Here is a 23,009-nt window from a genome sequence, read left to right as displayed (position 1 = left end):
CTACTTCAACTAACTACTGCTCTCAAGTACTTCTTAGACTCCCCATTGCATATAGAAAAAGATAAATGATATTCCACTTGGAGGAAATATTGAGGCATGTTGAACAGAAAGACGTGATTAGATGTCCATAATTGGTGAAGAAACAGATTCACAAAGGCCAATACCCATTAATACATTTTTCTCTTTTTCTCCATCTTTATGTCCTTGGTGCTTATAATAGGACTCATAACATGAGAAGTTCAATATATTTTGTTGAATAAATGAAGCAAGAATATAGTCCTTATATTCTTTGGGCTAAAATTTTCCATATGTGACCCTTGGACCACTGACATCAAATTCATATGGAGAGGTTGCTAAAAATGTAATTTCATTAAGACACTTTAGACCTATTGTATCAGAATCTTACGCGTAGGATGTGAGAATTAGAATATTTAGCAATAACAGTTTTGACAACCACTTGTTTAAAGTGTTTTCCTACATAATTTTTTTTCTGGGTCTGGGGATGGACCCCAGGGGCATTCGACCTCCGAACTACAGCCCCTACCCCATTTTTTATTCTTTATTTTGAAACCAGGTCTCACCGAGTTGCAGAGGACCTCAGTAAGTAGCTGAGGCTGTCCGCGAACCGCGATCCTCTGGTCTCAGCCTCCCAAATTCTGGGATTACAAGCGTGCGCCACCATGCCCGGCCCCTACATAAAATTTTGAAATTATTTTTTAATTTCTAAATAACTGGGTGTGATGTATGTACCTTTCCTACCAACTACTTGGAAACCTGAAGCAAGTAGATCACTTGAACCCATACATTTGAGAATAATGTAACATTAGAAAAACTCTGTCTCAAAGAAAGCTCTTAAAGTGCCAACAAGAATCATAAGAGCATCATAAACCTGAAAATTTATGAAGAAATGTATAATGGATAGGGTCCTCCTAGAACTCCTAACATTGAGGATATTCATAGTTGCAAAATCACACCAATATAGTGTACTGGAATTTATATACTGCGGTGTGGATTTTTATATATGAAGAAAATATTGCACTTTCTATGAGTGCTATCCAGTAGCATTTTCTGCATTCAGTATCTGCATTTTTCAATATGGTAGTCACTAACCTCATTTGGCTTTTGAGAAATTAAAATATGACTATGCAACTGAAGACCTGAATTTATTTCATCTTTTTTATTTTAGATTAAATTTTAATAGTTGTATCTTTCTAGTGGCTACTATATTGGAGAACGCAGATCTAGAATTTGTACCTGAATGATGTTTTATTGGGTCAGTAAGTAATAATATATTGCTCTTATATACCCACAAAGCACATGTGTTTAGGGAGGTTAGAATTATGCATTCATTCACTCATTACTTAACTACTTATTATGGGCCAAAATATAAGTAGGATAAGCACTGAGAATACTCTATGAAAACAAATCCTGCTAATAAGAATTTCTGCTTACAATCTAATATAGGTGGCAAACATACATTCTTGTTTTCTACTTTACTAAAAAAATTTTTTTGGTGTACTTGGGTCCCTGGAAACCCTTCTACCTCCAGGCTACACTCCCAGACCTATTTTATATATATTTTGGAAACAGGGTCTCTTAAGCCAGTATGGCTGCCTTTGAACCTGCGCGATCCTCCTGTCTCTGCCTCCCAAGCGCCGGGATCACAAGCCTGCGCCACCACGCCCGGCCTGCTTTACTAAATTTTTATAGGTGTAATCAGTTTCTCACCCAAGCATAATTTTAAAGCAAGCCATAAATAATCATATAAAAGAGTTTGGTAGCAATATGTATTCCATCTTAGACTTGTTCTTTATGCTCACTGCAAGCGAAGACATGGCTATGCTATGCAAAATTTTTATTACCACTAAGGCTTTTCTGCTGCCTAAACTTTCTCCATTAATATTTGGCATGGGTGTTTTCATAATATTAGAAGCCCCCAATATTTGATTGAGATCTTATTACCAAAACCCAAAGACAGGTACAGTCTTAATGTCAGATAATTATCTGTTGCAAAATCTAAAAAAAACCAGTTTGACTTGTGCAAAGACCAGGCATTTGTTATTATAGTAAATATGAAGAGCAGGTGCTTATTTCTCAGAGGGTTTCAGGGTTGTCAACATTAGTGACCGCTTGTGGTTTTCAGAACTATTTTCTAACCCTCAGATGTCCACAGAACTTTAACTCAAAATGGGGAAGAAGCCAGGCGTGGTGGCGCACACTTGTAATCCCTGCGTTTGGGAGGCTGAGGTAGGAGGATCGCGCAGGTTGGAAGCCAGCCTCAGCTACTTAGTGAGGCTCTCAGCAACTTAGTGAGATCCTGTTTCCAAATAAAATATAAAATAGGTCACTGGGCGTGGTGGCGCATGCTTGTAATCCCCGCACTTGGGAAGCGGAGACAGGAGAATCTCTCAGGTCCGAAGCCAGCCTAGGTCTCTTAGACCCTGTTTCCAAATACAATATACAATATATATGTGTGTGTGTATGTATGTATGTATGTATATAAAATAGGTCTGGGAGTGTAGCTGGGAGTGTAACCCGGAGGTAGAGGGTTCTATCCCCAGTAACACACACACACACACACACACACACACATTAAAAAAAAGGAAAAAGGAGTCAAAGATGACTCTGAGGTCACATATATGGAAAGAAAACAACAAGGTCAGGAAATAATAAAAATATTTATTGGGAACTTTCAGATGGGAAGGGGAAAGTTGAAGAATATGACAATTAGCCTGTGTAAAACTAGACCAGATGGCAACTTCTACCTTTGTGGGCTATAATTCCCATCTAATTTGAGATATTATTAATTGAACTTTCTGTGGCTCAGTGTAGATATTCTAAAGAAAAAAGAAACCGTAGGCAAACTAATCACACAGCTACTAAGTGACAAAATAATGTATGAATTTAAAGACTTTCTGTTTAACCACTATACAAACTACATCTCTTGATATCTCCAAAAATATTGATGGGGCTATCATCTTTCTAAAACACATGTATAGGTCATGCATATAGAGTACAGTGTGTAAGTTCTCATCATCTTATCTAATTAAAAACTATAGAGATGGGGCCCGGGTCGCGGGACTCTGGGCCCCAGGCAGAACTGCGAGTAGCACGCCAGATCCCTGGAGAAACCAGGCCCAGTAAGACGCTGGGTTCTGGGCAGGGGTCGCGCGCGGCGCACAAAAGCCTGGGCTTGGGTCGCGGGACCCTGGGCCCCGGGCCGAACTGCGCGTAGCACGCCAGACCCCTGGAGAAACCAGACCCAGTAAGACGCTGGGTTCTGGGCGGGGGTCGCGGGCTGGGCACGCCAGATGGGGCCCGGGTCGCGGGACTCTGGGCCCCTGCCGAACTGCGCGTAGCACGCCAGACCCCTGGAGAAACCAGACCCAGTAAGACGCTGGGTTCTGGGCGGGGGTCGCGGGCTGGGCACGCCAGATGGGGCCCGGGTCGCGGGACTCTGGGCCCCAGGCAGAACTGCGAGTAGCATGCCAGACCCCTGGAGAAACAAGGCCCAGTAAGACGCTGGGTTCTGGGCGGGGGTCGAGCACAGGGCACGACAGCTGGAGCCCGGATCGCGGGACTCTGGGTCCCGGCCGAACTGCGAGTAGCACGCCAGACCCCTGGAGAAACCGGGCCCAGAACAGAAAAAGATAAAGAAAAATATCGGAGAGGTGGTAAGAAAGCCGTTATGGATGCCAGGACACTGGAGATGCAGACAAAACTTATCTAAATGCACTGGAACTTATGGAAAAATTCGCCGTGAAAGAGGACTGCTATTTCTCTATATTGTTAAGAATCTCAGACATCACATATAAGGAGAGAGTTTAGCGGAGACCAAGGAGAAATGCGGTGTTGAAAGAGTTCTTCGCGATGGTGGTAGAGACTTGTATTCAGGAGAAGCAGAAACCGGATTTTACCAACTTTATTTTTTTGGAGAAATTACACCAAATGTCGAATGCTACCATCACGCATGCTTAGGAACACTGGACAACATTCAGAGTGGAAGAAGAGCCTGGGAAGGATTTGAAACGGTGGAGGCAGTGGCAATGCCAGTGGCCAATATTCGGGGGAGGCAGAGATCTGATACATTACAACTGGAACCTTTGAAATACTAACCACAGAGACTGTGATCGGAACCTGATGAGGGGTTAGGCGGGCGCCGGGGCCAGTGGCCGACATCGGAGCTTGCTGTGAGGCAGGGCCACTACTGAGGCCTCCGTGGCCGGGATTGGAACCTGCAGAGGGGTTAGACCGATGCTGGGGCCAGCGAGGCCGGCATTGGAGCCTGCCATGATGCAAGGCTTGTGCTAGGGCCTCCGAGGTCGGGTCCGGAACTTGCTGAGGGGTTAGGCCGGTGCTGGGGTCAGCGAGGCCGGCATCGGAGCCTGCCGTGAGGCAAGGCCAGTGTTGGGGCCCCCGAGGATGGGACCGGAGCCTGCTGAGGGGTTAGGCCGGTGCTGGGGCCAGCGAGGCTGGCATCAGAGCCTGCCATGAGGCAAGGCCGGTACTTGGGCCTCCGAGGCCAGGATAAGAGCCTGCCGAGGGGTTAGGCCAGTGCTGGGGCCTCCAGGGCAGAATAAGAGCCTGCTGAGGGGTTAGGCCGGTGCTGGGGCCAGCGAGGCCGGCATCGGAGCCTGCCTTGAGGCAAGGCCGGTACTGGGGCCTCCGAGGCCAGGACAAGAGCCTGCCGAGGGGTTAGGCCGGTGCTGGGGCCAGCGAGGCCGCCATCGGAGCCTGCCTTGAGGCATGACCAGTGCTGGGGCCTCCGAGGCCGGGATCGGAGCCTGCCGAGGGGTTAGGCCGCTGCTGGGGCCAGCGAGGCCGGCATCGGAGCCTGCCGTGAGGCAAGGCCGGTACTGGGGCCTCTGAGGCCGGGATCGGAGCCTGCCGAGGGGTTAGGCCGCTGCTGGGGCCAGTGAGGCCGGCATCGGAGCCTGCCGTGAGGCAAGGCCGGTACTGGGGCCTCCGAGGCCAGGATAAGAGCCTGCTGAGGGGTTAGGCCGGTGCTGGGGCCAGCGAGGCCGGCATCGGAGCCTGCCTTGAGGCAAGGCCGGTACTGGGGCCTCGAGGCCAGGATAAGAGCCTGCCGAGGGGTTAGGCCGGTGCTGGGGCCAGCGAGGCCGGCATCGGAGCCTGCCGTGAGGCAAGGCCGGTACTGGGGCCTCCGAGGCCAGGATAAGAGCTTGCCGAGGGGTTAGGCCGGTGCTGGGGCCAACGAGGCCGGCAGCGGAGCCTGCCGTGAGGCATGACCAGTGCTGGGGCCTCCGAGGCCGGGATCGGAGCATGCCGAGGGGTTAGGCCGGTGCTGGGGCCAGCGAGGCCGGCATCGGAGCCTGCCGTGAGGCAAGGCCGGTACTGGGGCCTCCGAGGCCAGGATAAGAGCCTGCCAAGGGGCTAGGCCGGTGCTGGGGCCAGCGAGGCCGCCATCGGAGCCTGCCTTGAGGCATGACCAGTGCTGGGGCCTCCGAGGCCGGGATCGGAGCCTGCCGAGGGGTTAGGCCGGTGCTGGGGCCAGCGAGGCCGGCATCGGAGCCTGCCGAAGGCAGGGCCGGTACTGGGGCCTCTGAGGCCGGGATCGGAGCATGCCGAGGGGTTAGGCCGCTGCTGGGGCCAGTGAGGCCGGCATCGGAGCCTGCCTTGAGGCATGACCAGTGCTGGGGCCTCCGAGGCTCGGATCGGAGCCTGCCGAGGGGTTAGGCCGCTGCTGGGGCCAGCGAGGCCGGCATCGGAGCCTGCCGTGAGGCAAGGCCGGTACTGGGGCCTCCCAGGCCAGGATAAGAGCCTGCCGAGGGGTTAGGCCAGTGCTGGGACCAGTGAGGCCGGCATCGGAGCCTGCCTTGAGGCAAGGCCGGTACTGGGGCCTCTAGGCCAGGATAAGAGCCTGCCGAGGGGTTAGGCCGGTGCTGGGGACAGCGAGGCCGGCAGCGGAGCCTGCCGTGAGGCAAGGCCAGTACTGGGGCCTCCGAGGCCAGGATAAGAGCCTGCCAAGGGGTTAGGCCGGTGCTGGGGCCAGCGAGGCCGCCATCGGAGCCTGCCTTGAGGCATGACCAGTGCTGGGGCCTCCGAGGCCGGGATCGGAGCCTGCCGAGGGGTTAGGCCGCTGCTGGGGCCAGCGAGGCCGCCATCGGAGCCTGCCATGAGGCAAGGCCGGTACTGGGGCCTCTGAGGCCGGGATCGGAGCCTGCCGAGGGGTTAGGCCGCTGCTGGGGCCAGTGAGGCCGGCATCGGAGCCTGCCGTGAGGCAAGGCCGGTACTGGGGCCTCTGAGGCCAGAATAAAAGCCTGCTGAGGGGTTAGGCTGGTGCTGGGGCCAGCGAGGCCGGCATCGGAGCCTGCCTTGAGGCAAGGCCGGTACTGGGGCCTCGAGGCCAGGATAAGAGCCTGCCGAGGGGTTAGGCCAGTGCTGGGGCCAGCGAGGCCGGCATCGGAGCCTGCCGTGAGGCAAGGCCGGTACTGGGGCCTCCGAGGCCAGGACAAGAGCCTGCCGAGGGGTTAGGCCGCTGCTGGGGCCAGCGAGGCCGGCAGCGGAGCCTGCCGTGAGGCATGACCAGTGCTGGGGCCTCCGAGGCCGGGATCGGAGCATGCCGAGGGGTTAGGCCGGTGCTGGGGCCAGCGAGGCCGGCATCGGAGCCTGCCGTGAGGCAAGGCCGGTACTGGGGCCTCCGAGGCCAGGATAAGAGCTTGCCGAGGGGTTAGGCCGGTGCTGGGGCCAACGAGGCCGGCAGCGGAGACTGCCGTGAGGCATGACCAGTGCTGGGGCCTCCGAGGCCGGGATCGGAGCATGCCGAGGGGTTAGGCCGGTGCTGGGGCCAGCGAGGCCGGCATCGGAGCCTGCCGTGAGGCAAGGCCAGTACTGGGGCCTCCGAGGCCAGGATAAGAGCCTGCCAAGGGGTTAGGCCGGTGCTGGGGCCAGCGAGGCCGGCATCGGAGCCTGCCTTGAGGCAAGGCCGGTACTGGGGCCTCTGAGGCTGGGATCGGAGCCTGCCGAGGGGTTAGGCCGCTGCTGGGGCCAGTGAGGCCGGCATCGGAGCCTGCCGTGAGGCAAGGCCGGTACTGGGGCCTCCGAGGCCAGGATAAGAGCTTGCCGAGAGGTTAGGCCGGTTCTGGGGCCAACGAGGCCGGCAGCGGAGCCTGCCGTGAGGCATGACCAGTCCTGGGGCCTCCGAGGCCGGGATCGGAGCATGCCGAGGGGTTAGGCCGGTGCTGGGGCCAGCGAGGCCGGCATCGGAGCCTGCCGTGAGGCAAGGCCGGTACTGGGGCCTCCGAGGCCAGGATAAGAGCCTGCCAAGGGGCTAGGCCGGTGCTGGGGCCAGCGAGGCCGCCATCGGAGCCTGCCTTGAGGCATGACCAGTGCTGGGGCCTCCGAGGCCGGGATCGGAGCCTGCCGAGGGGTTAGGCCGCTGCTGGGGCCAGCGAGGCCGGCATCGGAGCCTGCCGTGAGGCAAGGCCGGTACTGGGGCCTCTGAGGCCAGGATAAGAGCCTGTCAAGGGGTTAGGCCGGTGCTGGGGCCAGTGAGGCCGGCATTGGAGCCTGCCGTGAGGTATTACCAGTGTTGGGGCCTCCGAGGCCGGGATTGGAATCCTGCCAAGGGGTTAGACCGGTGCAGGGGCCAATGGCCAGCATCGGAGCCTGGCGTGAGGCAAGTTCACTCCTGCGGCCTCCAAGGTCGGGACCAAAGCCAGCTTAGGGGTTTGACCGGTTCAGGGGCCAGCGAGACCAGAACTGGGTCCTCCCATGAGGCAAGGCCGCTGCGTGAGCCAGCGAGGTCTGGATCAGTCCACTGAGTAGCCAGGCCACTACTGGGACCATCAAGAGTGGGATTGGTACTTGCAACGCAGCATGCACAGAGAAATATCGCAGAAAATATAAATCAGACGCTTCTCTTAATCAGCAATAACTAGGAGGAAAAGGGCAACAGGAAGAGGTTGAGCTATAGAAAGGGCCCTATAGTGAAGCAACTAATGTGATCAATCAGAGGGTATGTAATACCGGAGGACGGAGCCTCTTTAAAATGCAGGAGGTACATAAACAAATGTATCAAAGTAAATCACCAAAGAAGTGTGGGATGGAGGGAGGGGGAGGGAATGGGACGGGGGCTGGAGGAGGGCTAATTGGATGATGTGTGCTTGTATATCCTCTCAAGTCTTGTACTCCAATGTGATTGATATATGACTACAATGCACCAATTTAAAAAATAAATTAATTAAAAAAATTAAAAAAAAAATAAAATAAAATAAAATAAAATAGGGCTGGGGTGTAGCTCAGAGAAGAATTACCTAGACTCAATATCCAGTTCTTTAAGGGAAAAAATAAAAGACAATTGCATAAAAAAAAAACACAGCTATTTAAATAGCATTTGCATTTTACTAGGTATTAGGAATGATCTAGAGATGATTTAAAGTATACAAGAGAACGTGTGTAACTTAAACGCAATATATATGGGATATGAGCATCTCTCGTGGGTTCTGTAACAAGTCCCCCATGGGTACTGGACAACTATACGCAGATCTCTATTTCCATGTAACAAGTGTATTACCAAAATTGGTTATTACCCTTATTATCTTTAATTTTCTCTGGCCTTGTCTTATAAAACATAAAGAATGAGAGAGAAAAAAATAATGTAATGAGAAAGGACCACAAGGTTAATGTGGATGTGAAGTTGGAGCAGGAGGAATAAGAGACAGCAAATGAGCCAGAGATATTGTCTTATAAGCTAAGCATGGATTTCTAAGAAGGAAAGGAGAAGAAAGCAGAGGACAAATAGGAAGTGTTTGTGTGTAAACAGAAAGCCATCTCTCAGTGAAACTGGCTGAGGATAACCGATACAGCAAAGCAACATGGTGCAGGATGAGGATGGTGGGATGTTGGAAAGACTGAAAGAGAAGTAAATGAGGGAGTGATGTTTCATCTTGGAACAAATAGAAAGATGGATGGTGAGGGAATGGGGTGGAGATTGGGTAGGGGCTGACTGGGTGATGTGTGCATGTATGTCTACACAAGTTTTTTACCCCATTATGATGTATGAATATAATGCATCAATAAAAAATAAAAAAAAGAAAAAAAAAAAAAAAAAAAAAAAAAAAAAAAAAAAAAAAAAAAAAAAAAAACTATATACATGCAGATACTTTGCTTTGTCCATGAGAGTACATAATTTCACATTGATTAGAAATTAGAAAATATCTATAACTAAAAATAATATCTAGAATTTTCAAATAAAGAATTGCTACTAACAAAAGTAGAGCTGGGCATGGTGGCACATGCTTGTAATCTCAGTACTTGGGAGGCTGAGACAGGAGAATCTGGGTTTGTGGCCAACATCATCTACTTAGTAAGGCCCTCCGCAACCTAGTGAGACCCTGTTTCAAAATAAAGAACAAAAAATAGGACTGGGGGTGTAGCTCTGAGGTAGAATGCTCCTGGATTCAATCCCCAACACTACACACACAAAAAAAAGGAATAAAAAATAGGGCTGGGGATATAGCTCATAGGTAGACTGTCCCTGGGTTCAATCCCCAGCACCGCAAAAATAAATTTTAAAAAAGTAACATTTATATTTTAAAAAGCAATAATTTTAATACATTAGTTAAAGACCTCCTTGAATACAGATGTCCCTACTTCAAAGTTTTAACTGAGCCTGAATCACCATTAGGACATGCAATATATATAAAACAAAACTATTTATGGAAATATGTTTATCTGATCAAAATTTGAATCTTCTCATTTAATAAAGGCATTCAAATGTATAAATACGGAGAATTCCCTAAGGCCACATGGCAATAGTTTGAGGTTTAGCCACAAAAGAAATGTTTGGAGTTTGTATGTACTCCCAAGAAAGCTATCATTTTTATAATTATTTACATTCTAAATTTCTTCATAAAAAGAATGAGAAAAGAACCCGAGGCAGGAAAATAAACCTACTATCTATCTACAAATATCTCACGTGAAGGTATCCAAAAGATTTACTTTACTTGGGGTCACTAGAGGTAACAACTGAGATAGAACTACAACCCTGACATCCAGACTCTGAGACCTTGTGTGACATCCCTCTGAGCATCCACCACAGAATAGCTGCATCTTCTCGGGTAGGGCCATGGCAGAGAGTGGGAGCAGCACACCCCTCTGTAAAGCACCTGTGCCTCCATGAGGACATGAATCAGCTTCCATAATCAAGGAACGCATTGGGTGGAGGGATCTCAGGACTCCATTCCGCTCTAGAAATAGGCCGACTGACTGGGAGCAGATGGCTGTCCTGTTTGGGGTACAGTCTCTTTAACAGCAGGGTTGCGATACCATGGATACCACACCTCTTGCCCATATTTGCACTTCCATGTTATTCCATTTTATTTGTTTGCCTAAGGAGGGAGCAAATAGCATTTGCACTCGGGCTTTGGTAAAGAAGTCAGTCATGTTTAAATAATGGGGAGAATAGCATGCGGTGTGCTAACAAATAGTGTAAACTTTCTGAAAGGAGAAACAAGGAACCCCTGCAAGTGCCCAGAACTACGTGGGGATCCCTAGAGTCTCTGGGATACTAGGGCTAGAGTTTGCTTACTGTCTTATTTTATTATGCATCAGCAAAAGATATCAGAACTTTGTGTATCCAAAACCCAGTTGCCTAGGGCTGAGACCACAGCAACGGTGCCCCTTGACTTGTGTTCTGGGATATAGATGCAGTGTGAAGAGCAGATGGCCAGGATGCTCTGGAGCAGAAGGGAGCCAGGAAAGATCCATTGTTCTGAGAAAAGGACCATGCTCATTCCTCATGCTCCCTGAGGATGTTGCCTAGCCTTTGATACAGCCAAGGTTTGGGGCTGACAGGTGCTGATTATTAATGGGGTGACTCCTTCATGTAGGGCAAACAGAGGCCCAGGAGAAGAGGCAAAGGGGACAATAAGGAAGGAATATAAAGAAATAAGGACAAAATGGGCATGGGAAGAATGTAATCCTCTATAGATACGAATGTAAAACTTAGGTTAGCCGGGTGTGGTGACACACGCTTGTAATCCCTGCGCTTGGGAGGCTGAGACAGGAGGATCGCACAGGCTCAAAGCCAGCCTCAGCTACTTAGTGAAGCTCTCAGTAACTTAGTGAGACCCTGTTTCCAAATAAGGTATAAAATAGGTCTGGGAGTATAGCCCAGAAATAGAAAAGCCCCTGGGACAACAACAAAAAAATTAGGACATTTTTTAGTAAATACATATCAAAAGAGACAAAATGTTAAAAACAAAGTAGAGGAGAGGAAATGGGTCTATGCATCAGCAAAATATATCCAATAATTGTTTGTAAGACCTACTAACAAACTCCAAAATCCTAGAATTGTCTGGCAAAGAGTGATGTATGACAGACCAAAACTTCCCTAGGAGAATGAGAAGTACTCAGAAATAATTATAATTAACAAAATTGCTGGGTGGTTTGGTTGGTTGGTTGGTTGGTTGGTTGTTGTAGTACTAGAAACTGACCCCAGAGGTGTTTTACCTCTGAACTACAACCCCAGTCCTATTTTATTTTTATTTTAAAAAAGAGTCTCACTAAATCACCCAGACTGGACTTGAACTCGTCCTCTTGCCTCAGCCTGCTGAGTAGTTGGGATTATAGGCATGCACCACCGTGACTATCTGTTTTCAGGTTGAAAAGATACAAAACAATTGAAACTATATGAAAATTATTTTCTGCAGTTTTACTCATGGAAAAGCACATCACAGGAGCTTGAATAGAATAAATTCGTATTTATATTTTTCTGAGGGTCAAGGATTATTGAATTTTGGCAAAGAGCCTGGATAACACAAAATAAGAGTTGAAGCATCTGAAGTTTGGTATTAGAAAATATTAGAAGAGCCGGGCGTGGTGGCGCACGCTTGTAATCCCCACGCTTGGGAGGCAGAGACAGGAGGATTGTGCAGGTTTGAAGCCGCGCTGGGTTGAGACCCTGTTTACAAATTAAAAATATAAAAAATAGGTCTGGGAGTGTAGCCCGGAGGTAGAAGGGCTTCCAGGAACCCCAGTACCACCAAAAAGAGAGAGAGAGAGAGAGAAAATATTAGAAGAAAAAAAATGGTAGAAAGAGCATAGAATTATTGACAAAATTAATTGAGTCAAGTTTGAATTCTGAAGTCTTATATATCCATCTTCAATACTGATCTTATCCTTGCATTGTCAAAGCAGAAAGAAGCAGTAAGTGTTAAAATCATTAACTTGATTCAGATTCCTTAAGTCTCTGAAGTCTAAAAAATTAAGAAAATGTATTACTAACAATCAAAGATGAATAAAAATATTCAAAGTAAGATGAGAAAAAGAAACAGAAATGCAAAATATATAGAAAAGATAGTAAGATTGCAGACCTAGGTGAAAATATAGTAGTAAAAATAATATATACAATATAAAGTATTAATGTGCTAAATATTACAACTAAAAGACAAATGTTGTCAAACTGTATCTTTAAAATACTATTAAAATACTATTAAAATACTATTAAAATACTATTAGAATACTATTAAAATACTATTAAAATACTATTAAAATATTAAAAACCTGCGCAATCCTCCTGTCTCTGCCTCCCAATACACATCTTATGAAGACAGTGAAAGGTTAAACAGAAAAAGATGAACAAATAAACCATATAAGTAGCCAGAAGAAAGGTAGCATAGCCATGCCAATATCAGGTAACTTATATAAGAATTAGATAGCTGGGCATGGTGGCGCACGCTTGTAATCCCCATGCTTGGGAGTAGGAGACAGGAGGATTGTGTAGGTTCGAAGCCAGCCTCTTTGGCTTAAGAAATCCTGTTTCCAAATAAAAAACATAAAATAGGTCTGGGAGTGTAGCACAGAAGTAGAAGTGTTTCATCCCCAGTACCACCAAAAAGAAAGAAAGAAAGAAAGAAAGAAAGAAAGAAAGAAAGAAAGAAAGAAAGAAAGAATTAGATAAACTAGGGAAAAAGGTATTACCTTGGATGAAAAGAGAACATTTCACAAAAGTAAAGTGATGTAAAAATTCTAAATTCAACTGCATCTAGTAGGATAGCCTCAAAATATACTTAATAAATATACAAAATTAACAGAAAAAATTAAAATCTACAATCAAAACAGATTTTAACATATATCTCTCAGTAACTCATTGAATAAACAGAAATTTAGTAAGAATAGAAAAAATTCAATCTGACCTAACTAAAACAACATAAAATACTACTTAACAATTGCAGAACACTCTTTTCATGACCACTTGTCATATGAAAAAATGCAATCTTTCATAGAATTGCATTCTAGCAAGTATGAAGTTAAACTAAAAATCAGTAACAGGGAAAAAAACTAGAAAACTCCCAACCTTAAGGAAATTAAGTGACCAGTTTCTACAAAAGCCATAGGTTAAATAGAAAATAATGAAAATTATAAAACATTTTGATCCTAATAGTAAAAGTGCTGCTTTTCAAAACTCAGTGAATGCTGTCTATAATTTGACTATTTACACTTAAAGAAATGATGGAGAAAATATTAATACAGGTTAAACTCAGTATGTATTACCTATAGCCATTACATTGTTGAAGGTGCCAAAAAACCCTGAAAAATATTCATTCCATATTCAGAAACCATTATTTGATTTGATAAAATCTTTGAAGTCACTGGTAAATGAAGTTCTAATGTATGCCATTGCTCCACTTTCATCTTATTAAATATCAAACAACGTTCGTATTAAAGTTCCTGAGAGATCAAAGTAATTCTTTGCTGAATTAGTTGTAGATTTATTTGAAGTTTAATTTTGTCAAAACATGGTTGAATTTCACCCATGGGTTGACTTTAAGTAAGGGTTCAGCCACAGTCAACAAAAGTGCTATTATTTGATAATATGAATTAACAACAAAATGTATCGCATTATATTGTTACTTATAAGTTATGTGCTACAAGTCCTTTCTTTTTTTTTCTTTTTATGTGGATCATATTGAAAATGGCATACATTCAGACTGTGCTTGGTGCCCTCCCCCCCCACATAATGAGTGTCCAGGCTGACCATGCTACATTCACACTTCAGCACATATTCGAATGTAGCTCCTCCATTAATCAACCTCAGCCTTTTTCCTCTCCTATCCTTCCTTTCTAGCTTTGCCGAGGTTTCCCCTCCATTATCTGGAGTCCCTCAGGTATTCCTAATACTCTCTAGTTTGGGAATATTAGAGCATTATGCCCCTTCTCTTTCTGTGCTTGACCGATCTCACTTAACATAATGTCCTCCAGGTCTTTCCATCTTCTTACAAATGGCATGATTTTGTTCTTCTTTATAGATGAGTAGAATTCCGTTGTATTTCCCATAATTTTGCAATGCATGCATCTGTTGATCAGTGAAATCTGTAGCATTTGTATGTGTGTGTGTGTATGTATATATATATATATATATATATATATATATATATATATATATATGCAGAGAACATTTTTTGAGACTGACTTACGACTGACTTACTAGTATGCCACTGGAGAGACTGTCCTATTTACAATAAGTTTAATGTAAACCTCACTGGCTGCCCCAAATAATAGAGTATCAGAGCAAGAGGACAATTTAAAGATAACCATTCTCACTTTCTCCTTACTAATGCAAAAATCAAAATCCTGAGTCAAGTGGTTCACCTAGGGTTATGTAGCTCTTTAGAGAAAACAAATCTGTGAAACAGTAGCACAATCAAAAAAAAAAAAAAAGACTGACTTGAACCTCACAAAGAGTCCACCCAAATACTAAAGCAATGCTAAACTAAAAGGCCAACTTTCTAATAGTAGGAAAATAAATTTACTCTACAACTTACTAACAAAGAGGACAACTCTTCTATTCAGTTATATGATTTTTCTAGTCTAGATCTAGAACCAATAAGTTGCCATTCCAGTTCATTTTAAGCCAACCTACATTTATTTCTTCTACCAAAGGTCCAGAAGAGCTTAATTTAAAGTCTATTTAAAGGCAATAGCAGCCAGGTTTGGTGGCGCACGCTTATAATCCCTGTGCTTGGGAGGCTGAGACAGGAGGATCGCACAGGTTCGAAGCCAGCCTCAGCTGGCTTAAGAGACCCTGTTTCCAAATAAAATATAAAATAGGTCTGGGAGTGTATCCTGGAGGTAGAAGGCCCCTGGGTTCCATCCCCAGTACCACCAAAAAATAAAAATTTAAAAAAGGAACATTTTAAGAATAAAATTTTCTGAATTTGTATCTAAAACTTATAAATTTGTCATCAGAATTGAGGATTTTGGATAACAATAAACAATCATGTTTATTTCTTGAGGACTTAGGAATATCAAAACAGCATTGCATAGAGAAATTAGAAGGGAAAAATTGATTTCCAGATGTGTTTACCAGAATTTGGCATATGATTACATAATCTATGTTACATTATGAAAAGATTCTGGGAAGACTGGAAAATGAAAGTATTCTTTTAGCCAGGTGTGATGGCGCATACTTATAATCCCAGTATTTGGGAGGCTGAGACAGGAGGATCACGGGTTCACAACCTGCCTCAGCACCTTAGTGAGGCTCTCCGCAACCTAATGAGACCCTGTTTCAAATAGAAAGGGCTGGGGATGTCGTTCAGAGGTAAAATGCCTCTGAATTCAAACCTCAGTGGTATCATCCCCTGCCCAATTTATGATATTACTAGCACCATATACCATTCTACTAGAAGCGCATTTTATACAGTGATATTAACAAAGAGAATGACTTACAAAGCAAAATGAATGTCGGTCACAAGGTGGGACTTTAAATCTCCTACTGAAAATCACATTCAATATATTTTCTAGACTGACATTTCTTGATTGGTCAAAAATTAATTAAATAAACATCTTCCCTCCCATAGCTTTAATTATATACCACAATCTTCTTAGAAAATTCATATTCTGCATTTACAATGAGTGAAACGCAATAGGAAAGAGAATATCTGGAATCTAGGAAAAATAAGCTGAGGCTGACCTAAGTTAAGATGGCAAAGACAATTGGAAGTATGACATGAGCTATTGTTACACCGAGTACAGTGTATCACTATTATCCCAGGCAGCTCGCTACAATTCCAATCACAAAATATCTCTAGGAAGTGAGGTGTGTGTGTGTGTGTGTGTGTGTGTGTGTGTGTGTGTGTGTGTGTTCTAAAAGAAGTGCATTCCTTCACTTGGTGTCTTTCTGAATAAATTGGGAGTATTGGCTATAGTGACTTATCTAAGACAATAAATAACCAGAAACATGTCAAATTATATGCTAATTTATTACTAAAATTATATTTGTCTTTCTATTTAGGACTGGAGAAGCTTGCACAAAAAGGAAAATCATTGTCCCCTTTAGCAAGTATAACTGGAATATCACTATTTTTGATTATATCCATGTGTCTTCTCTTCATATGGAAAAAATATCAACCCTACAAAGGTAGATTAAAATTAGAAAAAAAATCTAATATTTTATATATGCACTAAGAAGTACCTAACTGTGTTTTCTCTCTCTCTCTCTTGGTTTTAGTTATAAAACAGAAGCTAGAAGGCAGGTAATGAATATGTTTCTATGAAAATATTTTTTTCTTGAACATTTCTTCTTTATTACCTTTGATAGAAATACATATTTATCTTTTCAGACCAGAAACAGAATACAGGAGAACTCAAACATTTTCAGGTAATGGCCTGGCTAAAAATGGCTAGTATTGATGTTAATGTACATTAATTAATACTGCTATTTTATTGCAATTACTGTCTATGTATTAGAATTAATACAAGCTAATATTAACATAACATTAACAATAACTTACATTTGAATAGCATCTTTACTATTCAAATTGCTATTCCTGTATTGGTTTTATGTAGGCCACACAAGTTTGTAAAGTAAGTCCTGATATTATTTTATAGGAAAGATAGCTAAAAATCAAAGAGACTAAGTCACTGAATCCTAATTCATTGATTCAATTGTTGTTGTTATTATTATTGTTGGTACCAGGGATTTAACCCAGGGGCATTCTACCCCTGAGCCACACCCCCAGCCTTTGTGTGTGTGTGTGTGTATGGTACTGGGGTTCCTGGAAGTCCTTCTACCTCCGGGCTACACTCCCAGACCTATTCTATATTTATATTTGGAAACAGGGTATCTTAAGCCAGCACTGCTGGCTTCGAACCTGCGCGATCCTCCTGTCTCCGCCTCCCAAGCGCGGGGATTACAAGCGTGTGCCACCACGCCTGGCGCTATTTATTTATTTATTTATTTATTTATTTATTTATTTATTTTGAAACAGTGTTTCACTAAATTGCTGAGGCTGTCCCTGGAACCTGTGATCCTCCTGTATTTTAGTATTGCCTCTCAAGTCCTGGAATTACGGTACTCCCAAGTACTGCCTCCCAAGTACGCGAATTGTATGTGCCATCATGCCTGAATTACTCTTTTGGGAATGCTAAAGGGCCCGCTCACTTCCTTAATTTCTAGGGTGCCTATCATGCTAGCAGCAGCTCCCATCCAAGGGAGAAGGACAGGAGATTCAGCAGGGGCCAGTGCTGCTGCTTTGTCCCCCGCTGACTCCTTTGCCCTCACTACTTCCGCGGTACTCAGTTATAAATTAACAATGGAACTTCTGCTCAGGCTTTGGTGTCACAGGCTGCAGGTTTCAGTTCCAACCCATGCCACACTCCCTTAGGGAAATTATTTTTCTTGACCTCAATTTCCTCATCTCTCTAGTAGAGATGAAAAAAACTTCCTCCTAGAGTTGTAATGAAAATTAAATAAAATGATGTAGATAGAGAACCTAATATGATGCCTGGGTGCTTAATAACTGTAGGCTTGCTTCCTCTTAGCTAGCCCTGGCTCACTTATAAATGACTGAAGGCAGAGCAGGGAGGGGCCCTGAGCCCCTTAGGCTCCTCCCAACCTCCTCCACCCCCACCACGTTATAGACAAAGTTTTGTGATAGTGATGTTGTATTGTATGGTATTTTGTATGCCTGGGCAGCCAGAATTATTTACTTCATCTTTTCAGTTCTGGTGGTTCCTGTTAGATTAAGCAGGGTGCTGTAGATACTATGGGTGTACCAAAGGCTGCCATGACCTCCACGCTGAAGCTTCTATGTCTGTGAGTCTCTGATACCTGAAGGATGAGCCTGTCTGTGTGTACCTGAATATGCAATATACTGTTCCAACACAGGACTTCATGAATAATTGTCCCCATTTAGATTCAATTCTCAGCTTCAGAAGGATTGATTTCCAGCACTGTTTAATGGCAATATGACCATAGGAGATTAGGAAATGCTAAATGGGTTTTGTACACAGGCCATTGAAAACTGACAACAGTTTTTCAAAGGTTTTAAAAAACAACAATGGCAAGTTAAAGCATTGTGTTTGATGGATTATTTTCCATTGCAGGCCATGAAGATGCTCTGGATGACTTTGGAATATATGAATTTATTGCTTTTCCAGATGCCTCTGGTGTTCCCAGGGTTGGTATTTTAAGTGCTTAATTAACCAAAAACTAAAATTCTGCTTCACCAGAGGTATAAGCAGCATCTGTCAAGAACTTGGACAGTGTGGTCAAATGGCCACATGACCCCTGACTGCATTAAGTAGTGTTGACTAGTGTCAGATCTGGGGAACTAACTCATTTTTCTCAACCTTTATAAGCTAACATAAATAAGGAAGTTCTGCTAATTAATAAAACATTCTTAATCTGGTCAACTGAGTGAAGAGGAAATTAATTAGGTTGAAGGTCAAGAAAACTGTATAAATAGAGTCTCAGGAGTCCCAGGTTTAAACGATTCTACATCACTGCACTGGGTGTGCCCATCACTTTACTGAATTCTTCTCTGTTCCTCAGTTTTTCTTCATTTCCTCTTCATAACTCATAAGGACATTTCAAAGGTAATTGATCATGTCCTTGAAGGTACCTCATGATCTTCCTAAAAAACTTGTCATATAGTGTAGACATAAAGTATGCAGGTATACATTTTTATTATTATCCTAAAAGTATACTAATAAAGAGACCATAAAGTTTTTATACAGTTGATGCCATTTTCTTCAGTGTGCAAAAACATTCTTTTAATAGTTCTTTCAAAGCATCAGATAGGCAAAACTTGTCTCTGAGCACATCAGTTCACAAACCCTTGTGTAGATTTGCATAAGACCAGTTTTTCTCTACTTCCTTATTCTCTTAGGATAGTCTACCTGTGGAAGGAGCCATAGATGGATTAATTGCTTTCAGGGATTCTCACTTCCATTTTTTTTTTTTTTTTTTTTTGCAGGTCTGGGGATGGGACCCAGGGGCATTTGACCTCCAAGCTACACCCCCTGCCCTATTTTTTATTTTTTATTTTGAAACAGGGTCTCACTGAGTTGTGGAGGGCCTCAATAAGTAGCTGAGGCTGTCCGCGAACTGCGATCCTCCAGGTCTCAGCCTCACAAATACTGGTATTACAAGCATGTGCCACCACGCCCGGCTTTCACTTCCATTTTTTTAAAAGAACCATTTGCAGTTAGGAAATGGTCAGTTCACCTGTTCAGAGCATTCTATCAATGTGTAAAGTTCATCTAGTAAGTTTCCTGGGCCACATACATCATTTCAGAAATGCCATGTTAGTAACAGAAAGGAGTTTATTGGATTTCACTCTCCCTCAGGAAAATCAGTAGCACAGGGCACACATCGTCACAGATGGAAAGAGAACACTGCCTGGCAACGGCTTTTCAATGCCCTACTCAACCACAGGAAGGATCAACTCACCCTTCACTTCTATAATCAAAAAGACAAAAATAAATATTTGCTGGGTCAGTTATTTAGAACAGCTTCTCACCGTGGCCAAAAGCATCCCTCTAGGGTATGGCTTTAAAATAGTAGAGCAGGAAACTGAAAAGCTAAGAGGACTTAGCATTAAATTGTCTTTACTAGTTATTTATTAATGCATTGCAATGATACATCATAGTAAGGTTCAATGTGATAAAAAACATACATGTGTTGAATTGAATTTTTGAAGCAAAAATTTCTTTAAAATAATGGCACAATTTTTATTCCTAGGAATTCATTGGGAAAAGAGTGGGACTATACAGTATGAGGTACCAATTATCAGTCTTCAAGAACTTAAAGCAGAGAAACAGGTTGTTGAGTTGCATCTCAGAAGTCCCGCTTACTTCTGTCATCAACCAAATAACTGAATTTGGAGCTATGTCATTTTCAAAGCTGAAAACTGAAGCTCTTAGCTGACCATATAGGGAGCTTTGGGGAAGTGAGAAATCAAAACCAACAGCCAAAGGAGGACGAGGACAAGGACATGAGGAGGAGTGGGGAAAAGCCAGAACGGCCATTGCATGGGGAGATGAGCCTCAAATGCGGTGGCCTGAAGGAGTAAACAAGAAATGCTAACAAAACTAAGATCTCAGAAGAGAGTCCAGAAGGGAACCAGGTTGAATTACTAGGTTTTTAGCCTATAGAAGTAAAAGCAATCTCTTGGCTGATTGTGGCCCATGCACAAATGGAATGCTTCTTTATTGTACATTTCACCGTCCATTAAGCACCTCTGTCAAGAGTTGGGCAAAAGGCAGTTGAGTGAAATGAACAAATACATTACTCAACAGTTCTAATATTAGGTTAGGTTAAGTTACTGATCATCCATAGATCGCTTTTACCATAGCCCCTGTCCACCTCCTTACCAAAGAAAATAAAAATCTATATTAAATACAAATCATAAATCAAAACCTCCTCAAGGTTCCTTTTGAGAGCTTCAGTATGTGGGATGAAAACAGGCAGCTTCCTGGAAAACATACAGCTAGGACTTTCTAATATAACGTAGCAGGTCACATTGGGATGAGATAGGGAACTCAACCCATGTATCCAGGACAGAGTCTTCTAAGTAAAGCTGGATAAATATAAAGAACTAAAAATAGGCAAAAGTGTGATGGAAATAGGAAATGGGTAGGGAGAAAAAATAGACTTTGACTGAATAATTGGAAGGCGGTGTTTAAAGGAGGAAGGAAATCCTGACACACAAAGACTAGGAAACAATAAGACACAAAGCAGGTTCAATTACATTTATAATGGCTCTTTTGTCTTTTTTTTTTTTTACCAGACAAGTACACTACTACTCTTTACTTTTTCATCCAAGCCTTTAGGTTTTAGAGCCCATTACTACATTCAGCCCGAAATATTTCCCTTTGTGTTTCTCTCCTCTATGTTTATTTTTATTTATTTTATTTATTTTTGTGGGGGGGTCTGGGGATGGAACCCAGGGGCATTTTTCCTCTGAGCTACACCCCCTGCCCTATTTTTTATTCTTTATTTTGAAACCAGGTCTCACTGAGTTTCGGAGGGCCTCACTAAGTAGCTGAGGCTGTCCGCGAACCGCGATCCTCCGGTTTCAGCCTCCCGAATGCTGGGATTACAAGCGTGCGCCACCACACCCGGCTTCTCCTCTATGTTTAGAAGAGTATTTCCTCTATGTTTCTCTGTACTGTCTTTACTTACTTGCAATGTGAATAGAGCTTTGGACTGTACATTATTCTTTTATTTAAGCCACTTTTGCACATTTAATTGAAAATTAGTGTCAAAGGATAATTGAGATGTAATATGAAAGATAATAATGTATGTCTTCTGATTCTAAGCTGTCCAGATAGCTCCTATTTTTTATTTATTTATTTTTTTTTGGTGGTACTGGGGTTCCTGGAAGCCCTGCTACCTCTGGGCTACACTCCCAGACCTATTTTTACATTTTTATTTGGAAACAGGGTCTCTTAAGCCAGTGCGCGCAGCTGGCTTCGAACCTGCGCGATCCTCCTGTCTCTGCCTCCCAAGCGCGGGGATTACAAGCGTGCGCCACCACGCCCGGCGATAGCTCCTATTTTGCTACGTTTTCTTCTTGTTATATTTCCTTCACAGTATTACCAGCTTTCTTCTTAACTGAAGGGAAAAATGATATCTCTATCAAGCTCTTCCTCCTCTGATCTTATAGCTATCTGCTGCACAAACCACCATAGGGTAAGTGCAGGGAACCGTAGCAAGGAGGAAATAAGCATTCTAGGGATTGTAGGGATGACAAACAGTTCCAATTCTCTCATCTTCACTACTGCTGGTCGTTTTCAGCTGTGCATCACAATGGAAACACTAATGACTAAGTCTGGATTCATTTTTTTTGATGTGCCACTTTCTCTAGATGCCAAGTAGGCCTATTTCAGCCTCTGATGGTGTATCAGGGCAAGAACTGCACAGTACAATTTATGAAGTTATTCAGCACATCCCTGCCCAACAGCAAGATCATCCAGAGTAAGTTGGAATCTTCATTTGGTGGTGCTATGGATGAGCTCTGCATGTTGCCTTTGCCTTCTCCAGAATGTACTGACAGGCTCAGAAAAAAAGTGCTAAAACAGGAAATTATACCTTCTGTACATTTGAAAGTATACAGGACATTTTCCCCATCCGAGAATAATTTAAGAAATAAAACAGGCAAACACATATCTTCCAGGGCCTTGCCCTTGAGCCAGTGGACTAGATGGCAGAGCTCCAGAACAGACTGTCTATTGTGTTTATATCTCCCTGTCCCAGTGTTTCCCCCAGGGAATCCACACCTGGGTATGAAACGTATGTTCAGGCCAGTTCTCAAGCCATCTTGGTTATCTTCATAATTTTCCAGTAGTTGTGTAATTTGAGAGCCTTTATGATCTGTCACTAAAGTTAGGACCAAGACTGAAAGGCCTATGAAGATCCCCGGCACACGCAGCATGAAATGCCTAACCTCTTAGGATTCAAAGCAGTCTCTTTACAAGTGAACAGAGAACCTCAGTAAGGACTCCTCTCCCCAGGAGGAAACCTGTGTGGAGGCCAAAGCCAGAAAACCACTTCTCCAGTTAAACTCGAGGCCTCCACTGAAGTCGCTGCCCCTTCTCTGCCATGAAGAAACTAAGCCACAGTCTTTCAAAATAATGAAATGAACTTCTGTTTTTGTGAGCATGTGCGCCTACATTGCCTGTAGGCATAACTGCCACAAATCATCTTCCATCATTTCTTTATTTGTCATTTATTGACTTTGAAAAGAACATCAATA

General features: G+C 44.0%; 1 protein-coding gene across 2 annotated transcripts in view; it reads left to right on the top strand.

The window, feature by feature from the left end:
- HEPACAM2 (HEPACAM family member 2) overlaps positions 1-22,235 on the top strand; it is a gene marked incomplete at both ends in the record, with an annotated part of 45,290 nt that extends 23,055 nt beyond the window's left edge. For both annotated transcript variants that reach the window (XM_080700955.1, XM_080700954.1), the window contains 5 exons: positions 16,262-16,387; positions 16,478-16,502; positions 16,590-16,627; positions 18,355-18,428; positions 22,122-22,235. In XM_080700955.1, coding sequence (XP_080557081.1) covers positions 16,262-16,387; positions 16,478-16,502; positions 16,590-16,627; positions 18,355-18,428; positions 22,122-22,235 — 377 coding nt within the window. The remainder of the gene's footprint in view (positions 1-16,261; positions 16,388-16,477; positions 16,503-16,589; positions 16,628-18,354; positions 18,429-22,121) is intronic.
- Positions 22,236-23,009: the final 774 nt, after the last annotated feature.

The sequence above is a fragment of the Muscardinus avellanarius genome, assembly GCF_963383645.1.
Source record: "Muscardinus avellanarius genome assembly, chromosome: 9".
Classification (NCBI taxonomy): Eukaryota; Metazoa; Chordata; class Mammalia; order Rodentia; family Gliridae; genus Muscardinus; species Muscardinus avellanarius.
Note: the sequence above shows the minus strand (reverse complement) of the source record. Positions and strands in the feature narration are given on the sequence as shown.